Source organism: Carassius carassius, chromosome 48, assembly GCF_963082965.1.
Source record: "Carassius carassius chromosome 48, fCarCar2.1, whole genome shotgun sequence".
Classification (NCBI taxonomy): Eukaryota; Metazoa; Chordata; class Actinopteri; order Cypriniformes; family Cyprinidae; genus Carassius; species Carassius carassius.
In genome coordinates, this window is record NC_081802.1 from 18,013,708 (window position 1) to 18,028,560 (window position 14,853).

Here is a 14,853-nt window from a genome sequence, read left to right on the forward strand (position 1 = left end):
GTTCACTTAGCAACATGCTAACACCAAACCCTACTGAAATCAAATGTAAACCAAATCAGCTTCACGTAACAAACATTTGAAATTTGTAAGGCACAAAGGGTTGATTTCTACAGTATGTAGTCTGAACCAGACTGGCAGCACACAAAACATCACTATGTTTTAGAGTGAAGCCTACATATGTTTTCCGCTCCACTTTGCAATATGTCAAGAAAACATTTCACTAGTATTATATACAGTATAACATTAAGAGTGACAAACAAATGAAGAGTTCTCCGATCCCACTCATATTTTCCTTCACTGTTTTTTTTAGCTCTAAAATCTATTTTTTCTTTCTCTAGCTGTCAGTCAGGTATATGAGACAAGACAGATTGAACACATATTGCCACAGAATCATGTCTGCAGTTGGTAGCTCTGAAAAAAAGGTTTCACATTTTTCCTAAATTATACATTTTCATTATTAAGGGGTCAGTTTCATTCAGGTTCTATATCAATTATTATGGTAACACTTGATAAACTTTTGATAGATCACTTTCAGTGTTGGGCAGTAGCGTCGCTACAAGCAGCGAAGCTACTAGTTTAACTACATTCCTCAGTAGCGTGGTCGTAGCTTCGCTGCTTTCTGAATCAAATAGCTTTTCTGTAGCGAAGCTCTTTTTTTACCAAGTAGCGCGGTAGCTTCCACACAAGCTACATTTTCGCAAGCATTTCTGAAGCTCAAACTCAAATCGGGAAATACAACGGCTAAGATCACTGATCCTGGATCAGTAAGTGACGCGACGCCACCACTTCATCTTGTTCTTGTTTACAGTGGATAGCAACCAACCAGCTTTATGATGCATTACCGCCACCTTCTGCTCTGGACGGTACCACTCCTTGGCCAGTCAGGCAAAAAAAAATACTTGATGAAATGATCGCAGTGGGTGAGGTCGGACAACAGTTGATCCCGAGGAGCGAGTCGACCGTGGCCGTACCTCGACAAGTACATGACACTGATTCCCAAATATACAACCATCGCAATTCAGTCTTCAATCACAAACTAAGCACTTTCTAGCTATCTTTTCTTCTATCTGTTGGTAGAAAAAAGCGTTTTCCCTTGTTAAGAAAATCACATTTCAGATATATTGTAAACAAAGGGGAAAATAGCACATGCCCTCGTGCTAAATTAAGAATTTGTGAATTTAAAAACCCCATTAAAGTTTGATTTAAATCACTGATATGATTATATTATTTAATTATAATTTAAATGTAATCAAGATTATATTTTCACATAATGTTCTTTAGGATGATTTAATGTAGAAAACAGTAAATCAGAAAATAAATCAATTTAGTTGGGTTTCCAAAGACATTCACATTGCATTTTGTTCTGCAAAGGCCTATATTAAGCATGCCCATGCAAACAGGTGCGTACACATACTTGTGTGTACATTATTACGTGAATTACATGTATTTTGATTGTTTTTGTTGCCAAATTGATAAGGAACACAATACACAACTGAACTAAACAATTACACCTGCCTGTTTGACTGACAGTTTTGAGCACTGAGATAGCATTGACTTGTAATAAAACGTGTTCAACATAAAAATTGAGTTTTAAAAGTAGCTTAGATGTAGCAAGCTACTGTTGATGTAGCTAAGCTTGCTACATTTCCCAGGGGGTAGCTTCAGTGTAGTGAAGCTTCATTTACTGTAGAGTAACTGGTAGCTTAGCTCACTACATTTTCCAAGTAGCTTGCCCAACACTGATCACTTCTAGATATTCTGAGTAACACTGCAACTACTTTACATGTCAACTGTAAGTCTAGAGTAGTAGTCTGTCTGCTTAATATCTACTAACACTTTGTTTTAACAGTCCCCAACAGACATTCTACTGACTATTACTAATTTTGCAAGTACATTTGGTAGCCCATACTCGAAATCGGTGCTCTGCATTTAACCCATCCAAGTGCACACACACAGCAGTGAGAAGTGAACACACCGTGAACACACACCTGGAGAAGTGGGAAGCTACATATCCAATGCCCGGGGAGCATGGGTATTGAGGGTGGAAGAGAGCGCTGTTCATTCACTCCCTCCCACCTACAACTCCTGCCGACACCGAGACACCGAGACTCGAACCGGCTCTCTAACCATTAGGTTCCCCACAGCTTACTCTTCTAACAATCTACTAATACTCTAATGAGAGTTAGTTGACATGTAGTTGCAAAGTTGCATATAGTTGTTAGAATGTCTAAATTGGACTATTGAAATAATGTGTACCCGTCACTGCCAAATAAACATCTACTGAACTTTCCCATTTTATAGATTGAATTTTCAGTTAAATGGGTTCTAAATGTACAGTATGAAATACTGAACCTATATCATTATCTTGAAGAGTTATTTAAAATACATCTCAGTACTTCCTGAACAGCAGACCCAAGAGCACTCTAAAAAAGATTTATATTCTGTTCGAATTAAAGAATGTAAATCAATTTATTCCCGCTAAGTCCAGTTAAACATCCTGCTTTAAATGGTGCCAGCTGAAAACTTTTCACCATATTTCCTGTAGGGCTGTAAAGCTGCATTAGTCCTTAGCTCAAGTATGTTGTTAACCTTAAAGATTGACTAGGGTTGAATATAAATTGCTTCAAAGAGCTTCTCAAACCATAAGCCGATTATTCAGTAACATAACATGTTAACTTCATTTAATTTTCCTTAAAAAAAAAGATATATTTGGTATTTTATTGATGGAAGTTGCAAAAACAAATCCATAATTACAACTCCTTTCCGATTCTAGACATGGTATAAGATGGTGAGCTGTCCCATTTACAATGATTCAAAGATAAAAGAGGACATTGGGTAATTCTTTAAGATAATGTTAGGAGAAGCGAGGCGCCATCAAGTCATATGACATCAGTCTCACCGTGCAAATCCAGCCTAATTGAAGTCTCAATGACCGATGAGTATGTCAGACAATGCCAATGACCAGGATACCATTTTAGTCTAATGTATACTATCAAAACTGAGACATTTAATTATCATTGAAGACATATAGCATGTGATATGAAAAGTCATGGGTTCAAATCCCGGACGAGCCCCAAAACAATCTGCATTTTATGCTACTTTGGATTGAGACGGTACAGAGTATACAGTACCTTTTGCGGTTTGATATATATATATGTATATATATATATATATATATATATATAACAAGGGGAATGGTTTGCTTGCATATTAAATGAATGAATTTAAATATTTAGTGTGTATATAAAGATGTTATTTATGAGAGTACGCCCTCAATATGATTTCAATGGTTAAGGAAAACAATTAATTAAATCTTCATGAGATGAGAGATGTTGTCTGTGAACTGTCTGCCTTTGAATGAAATCTTATTCTCAAAACCTTGGCTCGATGCTTCTTCTCCTGTGAGAAAGTTGAGATGTTTTAGCTATTCTGTGCATAGCTGTCTTTGTGACGGGTAATCCATTTGTTTATAATTTGGTTTTGACAGGGCTAAATTAATTACAGTTTGATCTGAATGTGGGACATAATTAGAACCCTCTTAAAGCTGCAACCATGCCTCACATCCCTTCTGCCAAAACAGATCATCCCGCACAATAATTAAACTTCAGCTCATCTGTCAGAGAGTCGAGGTTTCCTTTACTAGCAGAAAAGGAACAGCAGGTAGACTGTTATATTTTCAGTGGGTTAACTCACCACAAAAATTTTCAAATGCTTCATTGGTCAACATTAAATGCATATTTCTGAGTGAGAAATTATAGTAAATTAACATAAATCAAATCATACAATTGCACTAAGCTGTTACCTATAAACAAATGGGAATGATAGAGGTATTTTCTCATCGTTTCTACTCAGTAGACATTGGCAGCAGACAGCTTATGAGAAACCATACAAGACGTTTCCCCCAAGCATGCCTTGAAGTGAATCTTTGCTGACGCACAGATGGACAACTCTTAAAAACTATTTCCACTAACTGACATGGCTGCGAGCAAATCAAATGATACAATAAAGTCCCTCAGCTCATTACTTAGCCTTCTCACATTTTTCTTCTATAATTAGTAGCATCATCTAAATAACAATTTTGAATATGGGTAAAAAAACTCATTCACTGTATACATAATATACAGAACCTTTTGTGCAATGGAGTGGTTCTGTGGATGTTAACTGTTCTTCAAGGAACAACAGATGCTAATAAGGAACCTTTCTTTAGAGTGTAGAATGTTGAAATGATAAAAATGTACAGGACAGTAACAGGCAAACTTTGTCTCTAGTCTGCTTTGCTCCTGTGCCTGTCTTGAAACCTTCATCCTGAAATTGCTTTTGCCTCGTGTTTTGATCCAGACTGAACTTACATGAGAAAATACATGGTTAGTTGATGTTTTGAAGGTCTCTACTACAGTAAATCCCCTATGTGCTCTATCAAATAAAGCTGCAAGACCTGCCATTCTTGTTTGCTAAAACATGAAGTGTCTGTTGGGGCTACACACATCCACTAATAAAAAAAGCTTCAGTTTTATTAGTTTATGAGTTTTACACGATTAATAGTACATTATTAGTTTTGAAAAATCACAAGTGTAAGCTGATAAACTGTTATCTTAAGGCCCTACTACAGTGTGATTGAACACTGGACCATTTGTTTTTATACACAGTTCTAAATAAGATCCATAAAAGAAAAGTCAAATTCTTTCCTACAATAATGCAAGTCTGAAAATCCACTCATAAACTACATCCTCACTACACACATATTGAAAGATTTCAATGTCGCACTCACAGTGTAAACCCTCTACACTGATGTGTCACACTTGAAAATCAACAGTAACCTCATCGTGAAGCAAAGAACTATTTAACTAACTACAGCTGGCTGGGAAAATCTCCACTATAAATAACAAGCACTCAAGGACTTTTGGTTAGCATTCTATAGTCTTCTGATGTGAGAGGGATAGATCATTCCAACAATATTTCTTCTCATGTTGAGGTAATGGCAATACAAATTAATCAATTGCACTCGATGTGATAAATGTCACCGAAGTCTGTATCTATTGATTGGATAGAAAGAAATTATTTCATTAATTACTGGTATGTATATCATCAATGCTTCCTAAATGAGAAAAAAAGATCTGCGCTCATAATGATTTATGGCAGCTCGCCCAGCGGGACTCTCTCATTTAACGAGCTCCAAGACGAGCCAATAGCAGACGTGCTTTATGACATCAACCGAGGATTTTTCCAGGCTTCATGCCGAGCTACTTCACAGAGAGGCATTGAACAGGAGATAAGAGACAGCACTGGGAGTACCTTAAAGCTCACCCTCAACTGGCAATACAGCAAACTAATGTGATTATGAAGTTTGGAATTAAGATTAGCAGAATGGCTGATAAGATGTCACGTATAAAAATACCTGCACCGTGGGACATGCTGACGAAATGAATAGTGTCACGATTTTCCAACATGAATGGAAGCGGTACATATTTGTGTATGAAGATGCCTCCTGGTTACAGACCCGCTTCCAAGGCACCGTCGTATCTAATGATCCAGAACAAATTCAAATGAGCTTTAGTGCAAATTAAGCACATATTTAGTGCCTATAACACTTATTTCCCAGTAGAAAATGAAACGGTCTAAGCTTGAAATCCCCATACATTTTTTAAATAATTCACTCTTTTTGACCAGTTCTTAGGCTGTTGTATATATATATATATATATATACACCCATATAGTCTTTCAGAAGAAGGGCACTTCCTACTCATTTCTTACAACTGCAACCCTCCAAAAGTTTAGTTGAAATCATATTTCATGCTACATTGGTTTTTGTTTTTCGCAATTTCTTTCACATAATCAAATCATCTCTGCTTGCGTTTCAAGAGTATAGCCCACTGAAATTAATAGACAATTTTGGAAACACAGTTCCAGGCAACACCTTACAACTACGGCCAATGTCATATAAACTAGCAGTATCATTTATCAAACTCATTGTCCTGAATTATTAAATTATCCGTTCGAAGCATGTTCTCCAATAGACCAAATTTAATGTTGCACAACAAAGCTGCAGTGAGTTTTTTGGCAGTCTCGGGCGTCCAAACACAGCCAATATTGATAAATAGGCTGGGATTTCTCACGCTGAAAAGAAGCCAAACTCAAAGGGAAGAGTAGCCAATCGGAAGCCAAAGGATGGAGACAGCTGATAAAAAGAGGAGAGCAAAGAGGTTATCAGAGCAGAATGACCTCCAGGTGGGCTGAATCTTCCATCAGCGCGTGGAACCCTGCCTCTTCTGGCACTGTTGTCCTAACAAGATTGGTGGGTGGCCTGAACTCCAAAATACACTTTTTTGTTACTGTGGAAACACCTTGATGGTAGCAAATGACAATATTATAGTAATATTTGACTATCATTCTGATGTATTTACATTGCCACCAAGTTGTTATGGATGGTTCCCAGGGTGTTATCAACAGTCAACCACTAATAATTACAGTAATACTATGAAGAAAGAATGTTCCATTTTAATGTCTGCTTCTCTATGTCCTGAAAAATCCCTGGGTTTGTAGGTTATGGCTTCTGTGAGAAATGAGTCCCACAGCTCGGATATTTTTAGACTTCTGTCACTGTGGCTGTTGTCATTTTCATGCTGGTGGCCTATGAGTGAGTGATAGCAAACATATACTGTATTCACTAGAGCTCAAGGCAGCAAACCTTCTGGGCCAGCGAACCAGCGATATGTCAGAGAAATCTATAGTCATTTACAGACTACGGAGAATCATTATGACAAGAAGCATCCATTTGTAATGGCAAAACACTGATGTTGCTGTATTTGAGTGATCAAAATAACACTGCATCTGGTTTCAAATGCTAACATGTGCTGGCGTTCATCTGCCTTTAATATTCCATTTAAAATGTCACACACTTGCAAACCATTTCCTTTTGTTGCATTATTTATTTATTTATTTTACATAATGTGTACATAAATTGTGGAATATGTTACTGCTTAAGAATAAAAAAATAATAATTATGACTTTATATCTTATGATTGCATTATTTTTTCTTGTAATTACAGCTTTTCATTTATTTTAACGCATTCTCATCCCAAGGCGTCATATACTGACCCTCTTGACATTTCGTCAACATCCTACGCATATGGCACCCTCTAGCGTCAATATGAGACACAGATTATGGGTTAAGGTTAGGGTTAGGGTTAGGGTTAGACCGCTAGGAGGCGCCTTCTGGCTCATTTTTATCTGCTTCTAATATTGACGCTAGAGGGTGCCATGTGCGTAGGATGTTGACGAAATGTCAAAAGGGTCAGTACATGACGCCTTGGGATGAGAACGGTCTGTTTATTTTTAGTTCAAATCTCAAAATGGAGCTCTGTGATATCAAATTTTTCTTGAAAACTGCCATCTCTTGAAATTGCAACTATTTATTGCAATATGAATTTAACAATAGGACTCTCTCCCAATTGCACCATTCTCACAATTTTCACTTTACATCTTGCATTGGGAAAAAAATGCAACTTTGAAGACTTTACATCTAGCCATTGTGACTATATTACACTTATTACCTTGCGTTACTGTAACATTACATCTCACAAAGTAACTTTTAAATCTCAGTAGATTTTTTTTTTATTTTAATTTGGGTACACAACGTTTTACATTTGATGTTCGAAGATGCCTTTAAGCAATTTTCGACTATATCTCATAATGTGACTTTATACCCAACAGTGTTACTTTATCTCACATTTGCACTTTTAATCTGGTAATTTGATGGAAAATGCTTCACATTAGATTTTCAAAGATGCCATTATGCACTTTTCGACTTTATATCTCAAAATGTACCTTTACCTCACAATTCCAGTATTGCTTCTTGTAAATATGACTTCATCATCTCTCACAATTCAACTTTATATCTCACAATTTAAGTTTAAGTCGCAGAGTGAATCTTTCAATTTCATCATTCAATGCGAAGAGGAATCCAATTTAAAATTTGAAGATGCCATTACACAATTTTCGACTTTAAACCTAACAATTTGACATCATCCCTGACAATGTGACTTTATCTCACAATAATAGTTTTGTTCCTTGTAAAAATCTCTTTATATAGCAATTAAATTTTAAATCTTATAATGTACATTTAAATCTCTGAGTGGAACTTTTTATTTAAAGTTTGTACAAGTCATTATGCAATTTTATCGCATTGTGACCGTTACTTTATCTCACAATTACACTTCTATTTTTTTACTCTGTGGTGTACCCGGACTTCAATCCCAAAACTGTTTGACTTCAGGTACAATTGCAGACCATGCCCTGATTACTTCCCCTTACCCGCTAAAAACAAACAGTAAAACACTAAAGTAATGGCATATTATGAGCACCGCCACAACCAAATGAAATTCGGGGCCTCTTGCGTCGCATGCATTTTGAGTCAAAATGTATTGAGGTGGAGAATCTAAAACTGCTTGCACGCCTCATGAATTGTGTCAGAGAGCATCACCCTCCTCACATCAAGTCTCATCTGTGCCGCTCTCATCGTGTTCGGAAAGAGCTCGCGGTCAATGGGGATGCTTTGTGAAATCCCAGCCCTAGAGTATAGAAAGTCACAGACTCAAAGCACAGGCCATAGGGAAATGACCAAACAGTTTTCTAAAAGGTTGCAGGTGGCTAGTGGGCCACAACAATGGGCTTTAAATTTGTTTCTTAATGCTCAAGACCGAGGGTCTGTGACACAGACTGGCTGGCATTACATACCATGTGTATGGGTGTATTTTCATAAATACTTTCTAAATAGTCCATGCAGGGCAAAAAGTCAAGGTCTTAGAACAGATCTCTGAGGTCTGCTGAAACTGCGGGAGCCATTAGCTGTGCAGCGGGAAGCTGGAGGAAAGTGACATAAATATTGCAATTTCACATGCAAGTGCTTGCAGCTCATGTCTGCTACTGCAAAATTATTAATGCAACAACACATGAGCAACTAATTAATCTATGTTTACATATTGTCTACACATTTCTGTAATGCACAGAGCACATTAGTTATTGACAAAACTGAAAATGGTTGTGAATGTTTAATGTAAACTTGTGATAACAATTCAAAGTGCTTGAAAGATGTTTAACATGAATAATGCCACAATTCGGATTTTAATATTGTATTGTGTTGTATTGCTGTTGAATGAAACGTCTTCTACACTGTAAAAAAAAATAATCATTTTATTTTTTAGTAGTAGTGAGACTGTTCTGTATGGTTTAATTCAACCATACAGTCAAGTTTAAGTCAATTCTTGAATTACATTTGGTTAATTATGTATTAAGCCATTTTCATGTTTCATTGTGAATATTTTGTAAACCTTATGGAGTTTATTTGCATAGTATTTAGTGTTGACCCATTTACTAACATTGTAATTGCTTTACAATAACCAAGATTATCAAAACGACCTTCTGTGGTAATTGACGACATGCCACAAATAGACCTTGTAATGAACATGGAATATTCTCTAAGTTTTGCCACGCAGATCTGAGGTTTAGTGGTCTTAATCTAAACTTATTCACTTTAAGACCACAAGAGAACTTTGGTAAACAGAGCAAAAATTGTGGAGAAGGAGGAGGTTTGAATCATCCTAGTAGACCGGTGGGATATCATTAGCCATGTTTATCTCTGATGCAGAACATAGATAAGGCTGAATAATCCTCTCACATCATTACAGGCAACTGTATAGACTGTTACTATTTTAATTGCTGGATCAGTAATCACACACTTCAGAAACCAAAGGGCGGGACACAATTATCTCTTCATATGCCATATTTGGATGCGGTTACGTTTATGTTACTGCAACTAGTTAATTTACACCCTACAAGGATTTATGCTGATTAATTATGGTGGGGTTTGTATATATTCTCATGTGTGGTTTATTGTACATTCCAACTCATTTGTTTTCAGATCTTTTCCCCGTTCTCAATGTAGCTTGTGTTTGTATCTGCCAAAACACACGCTTTTGAGATAAGCGGACTGTAATTTCCTAATGCTGTGGGAACAGAAAGCAGAAAATGAACTATTTATTGCGATGCAGACACAAGCTTAGCTTAACCTAGCGCCTAGCAGCTTGTGTATACGGAATCTAAAGAGTAACATATCTATTCATTGTGACATTTCAACATCAAGCCTGTTTAATAGCAACAGCAAGAGGGAAGAAAACAGAGAAATAGAGAGCAAAAAAAAAAAGTTATATATATATATATTCCATACATTAAGCAGTGTCGGCCCAGATCCGGCCCGAATGGATTTTACGTCGACCAGATGTGGGCCGGATATATTGCTGTCTGGGATATATATATATATATATATATATATATATATATATATATATATATATATATATATATTTGTACTAATTTATAATGTTATCGTTTTATTATTATTTTATGACATTATTTCCTATCTTTATATTTTTTTTAAAAATCTACAAATTTGTAAGATGCCAAAAATATAAGAGATATAAAAAAATATATTGTATTTACCTAAACTTTAGAATAGAATAGAATAGAATAGAATAGAATAGAATAGAATAGAATAGAATGATGTGCTGGTTTGACTGCATCAAGCAATCATACCCTAAAGGAACTCTGAAACTGAAAATGGATAGAGACACAAAGAATGGAATTGATGAAAAGCCACTTTGCAGATGCCTGATCGATTCATTTAACACCTTGTTCTGGTTACACTACTGATTGCAAAAAACAAACGCTTTTCCAGACATAAAACGACTGTCATTATGCGTTGCTGTTTTATGTGGCGCTTTGGGCCATTATGCGTTCTCTTAAATCAGCTGTCGTGTAATCATACGGGGTGAAACGACACGAAGCCGTGACGCAGGGACACATTCCAGCACGTGTGATAGGCTACCGCTGGGCACTCGGGCTCAGACTCACCTGGAATAGTCGCAGTATATTTGCGACCATGATGGACACTGAACTCGCCGAAGCCCCTATGACTCCGACCACCTTTTCGGGTTTGACGAACACCGGGGGCTCTCCGTTCGTGCACCTCACATCCGACGTGTCTTTCTGTATGAGAGCCTGCACAAAAGTAAGCGACTGCTCCAGCGCGTACGTGTCTCGCGAGCATGTGTCCAAAACCCGAGCGCCTAAAGTGATGTTGGGCAAAAGCTCGTCGTCGCTGTTGATTTGGTCCAGTGCATAAAGCATCGCCTCCAACCTGTGAATCCCGTTCTCCTTTTTGATATCTCCACACGGTTCCCCGGAGACCCCGCGGGCATGGACCGGGAAGAGGCCACCGAGGGTCAAATCCCCCTCAATTCTGATGGAATGAGGAGCGTAGGTTTCCTGCGAAAGTGTCACATCCACAAGCGCTTGAATTATCCAAAATACCCGCCATGGAAAGCAAGCCATGTCTCCCTTGACGTTGGGAAACATGGAAAAAAGGCACTTTTCACTGTATTTATAGGATAACAAGAACAGAATTGATCTCAATAACGACCATAGAGCTTTTTAAAGTAAGGTTGATGTGGAAATACGTTGATGTTTTTATTCCAAGAACCCCGCGCAACAGTGAAGCGTTATTCCTTGGGAAAGTGCGCATCGTATGGCGACGCTTGTTGCTTCGAAATAAAAAGAAAAAAATAAAGACAGAAAAAAAATAAAGACAGAAAAAAACCATACAGTACCTTTCTATGATTTGTCCTTAAATCAAAGCACCAAACACGCAAAACGCATTAAAGTGCAGAGATATTCGACTAAAACGCGTCCGATCCACGCTGATGATATAACTCCACTGTAAAACCATAGCGACTGACTTTTAAAGGATCTTATTTATTTATTTTAAATAATTAAAGGCGGCAAAAAAAAGTTTTCGTTCAGGATGCCGCGTCGCGTATAACGGTCAGAGAAAAATGTTGCAGAGAATCGACGTCAGGTGAGATTTCCGTAGCATCCTCCCACTTTCCGCTCGGAGCAGCGGCTGATTGTTACATTTGCGAGAAAGCGAGCGAGCTAGCGGTGATACGTCTTTTGGTCTTGAGAAAATCCTCACAAGAGACGAGAAGACAGCCCGCGTGTCTCCTCCTCTCTCTTTCTCTCTCCACCCAGAATCAGATATGGATTTGTCAAATGACTCAACGCACGATCGATGTCGTGTTACTCATCCTGGTCAGCCCTCGAAGAAAAAACACCCCTACATGTGAGGCGAATCGTTACGCGATATAGTCATTAAACCCAAAGATTCATTGTGAGGAATGAGGGATGTTGCTGTGGAGGTCTCACTAAGTTTCCAACCTCGGTTAAGCCCACGGTAGTTTAATGCGTTTAACGTTAATAGGCTATTTTCACCACTTCATTCTCTGTAATGGAGGAATAAAGACTTCTCAAACGTTTAACCATATTTGGTTCAACCTCATTCGCCTGTTTGTGTAACGAAAAAAAAAAAACGCATTCCACTCACATTATTTGAATGTGTGTGTTAATATGGAATATGTTCCATGGTTTTATTATAGTAAAACTGTAGTAACCCATGGTTTTTGGCGTGTTGACTACCATTTGTATAACCACAGATTTACTACAAATACCATGGTTAAACTACGGTTAATATAGCAAAACCATGGTTAATTTGTAGTTACCATGGTTAAACTATAGTAACCATGGTTTTTTGGTTTTATTTGTAGTAAAACCATGGTTAATTTTCGTGTGTTCTTCCTGTTGAATGTGGCTGACAGAGGAAATGAATTCTGTCAACATCAATTCATGATTTTACCGCCCCACTACTGTTGCTCTCTCTCTCTCTCTCTCTCTCTCTCTCTCTCTCTCTCTCTCTCTCTCTCTCTCTCTCTCTCTCACTCACACACACACACACACACACGCACGCACGCACGTGTGTTAAAATGCTACGGTGGGGAAGTACCAGTGACATATCAGTTCAATTGAGAAATAAAATCTGAATTGTGAAATATAAACTCACAGTTCTAAGTGAAAAAAAGTCAGTTTTACATGATGTTAACTTGCAATTCTCAAAAGAAAATCTAAGATCAAAAGTCGCAATTGACTTTTTTCTTTTTATTCTTTGGTGGAAAATGTATTTCTTAAGAATGTGTTAAATGATTCATGAATAAAGCAAATAATGTATTCTCTCTCTCTCTCTCTCTCTCTCTCTCTCTCGCTTTCTTAGGTTAGACTTTTTGTTTTGATTTTCTTAATAAAAATAGCAAGATGTGAATTCAGAGAAATAGTGTAGAAGGTTTTTATTGGTCAAAATATGAATTGTTTAAGTATAATCATTGTTAAACTAACCATTTATGTATCAAGGTATTTTACTGTTATAATCATGTATTTGCCTGTGTGCACAGAATCCTGCATGAGAATAGAATGTGCTTACATTGGGCGAAGGTAAGAATGGAATATGCAAACATTTGGTTTATGGTAAAGCTGCATATCCTGTTTTACCATGAGACAAAAAAATATAGGATGGAGCTTCTTCCTTTAACATAACATAAACTGGGAGCTCCTGTCTACTTGCATGAAACAGATTGGAGGAATAAAAAAAAAAGACAATTATGTTGAATAAAAGACTTTTCAGCCACAGACTTGGCAGATTTTCTGCAGATCATCTCTAGACTGATTTATCTCTCTGAGAATAAAAGTCTCTTTTTCTGGCATCAAGACCCCAAGACTTTGAGAATGATTCCTCACAGCATTGGCACAATAGCAACTCAAAATTTGGTAAAAAAAATGTCAGGTTTGTGAGATATAAACTCAGAATTGCATGAAAGAAAGTCAGATTTCTGCCACAGAATTGTTTTAAAAGAAGGAAGGAAATAAAAAAACGTTCTTATGCCCGATTGACGATAAGGTGTAGGGGTGGTGTTAGTGGTGGACCTTCATGCTTCCCTTTTTCTCTGTACAAAACGGATTATACGAATTCATATGAAATTACCACCTAGTGAAGTAGTTAAATGTTCTCATGAGATCAGGTTGAATCATTTTGGCATTGACAACGACCCCAAAGAATGGTTTTGTCAGATTTACAACACTTCTGGGGACGGCGTGTCCTCTGAAGATAAAGCTGCAGTCCAAACTGATTTCATTTTGTCGACCTGTGAATGTGTGGCCTCTACGGCTGAAGCTCTATATTTTCCCCTCTATAATTGGGGAAGATTATGGGCTCTGATGCCCTCCGTGGGCCAGACATAGGGACTGTGACCCTCTCCGGGCCTAATTCAGGAACAGTAGCCCTCCGTGGGTTAAACTCAGGAACAGGAGCACTCTGTGGGCTATACTCAGGAACAGGAGAAATCTGTGGGCTAAATTCACGAAAAGGAGCCTTTCTTAGACTAAACTCGGGAACAGGAGCCCTCTGTGGGCTAAACTCAGGAACAGAAGAAATATGTGGGCTAAATTTAAGAACAGGAGCCTTACGTGGATTAAACTCAGGAACAAGAGCACTCTGTGGGCTAAACTCAGGAACAGAAGAAATATGTGGGCTAAATTTAAAAACAGGAGCCTTACGTGGATTAAACTCAGGATAAAGAGCACTCTGTGGGCTAAACTCAGGAACAGGAGCCCTCTGTGGGCTAAACTTAGAAACAGGAGCCTTCTGTGGACTAAACTCAGGAACAGAAGCACTCTGTGGGCTAAACTCATGAACAAGAGCCCTCTGTGGTCTAAACTTAGGAACAAGAGCACTCTGTGATCTAAACTCAGGAACAGGAGCCCTCCATAGTTTTAAACTCAGGAACAGGTGTCCTCTGTGGGCTAAACTCAAGAACAGGAGCCCTCCATTGGCTAAACTCAGGAACAGGAGCACTCTCTGGGCCTGACAGCGGAACAGCAGCCCTCCCAGGGCTTGAAGTGGAGACAGGAGCCCACTCT

At 37.9% G+C, this 14,853-nt stretch overlaps 1 protein-coding gene across 4 annotated transcripts in view; it reads right to left on the reverse strand.

The window, feature by feature from the left end:
* LOC132131193 (metabotropic glutamate receptor 7-like) overlaps positions 1-11,820 on the reverse strand; it is a 235,591-nt gene extending 223,771 nt beyond the window's left edge. For all 4 annotated transcript variants that reach the window (XM_059543192.1, XM_059543190.1, XM_059543191.1 and 1 more), the window contains exon 1: positions 10,906-11,820. In XM_059543192.1, the coding sequence (XP_059399175.1) occupies positions 10,906-11,409 (504 nt within the window). In that variant the 5' untranslated portion in view covers positions 11,410-11,820. The remainder of the gene's footprint in view (positions 1-10,905) is intronic.
* Between the last annotated feature and the right edge of the window lie 3,033 nt (positions 11,821-14,853).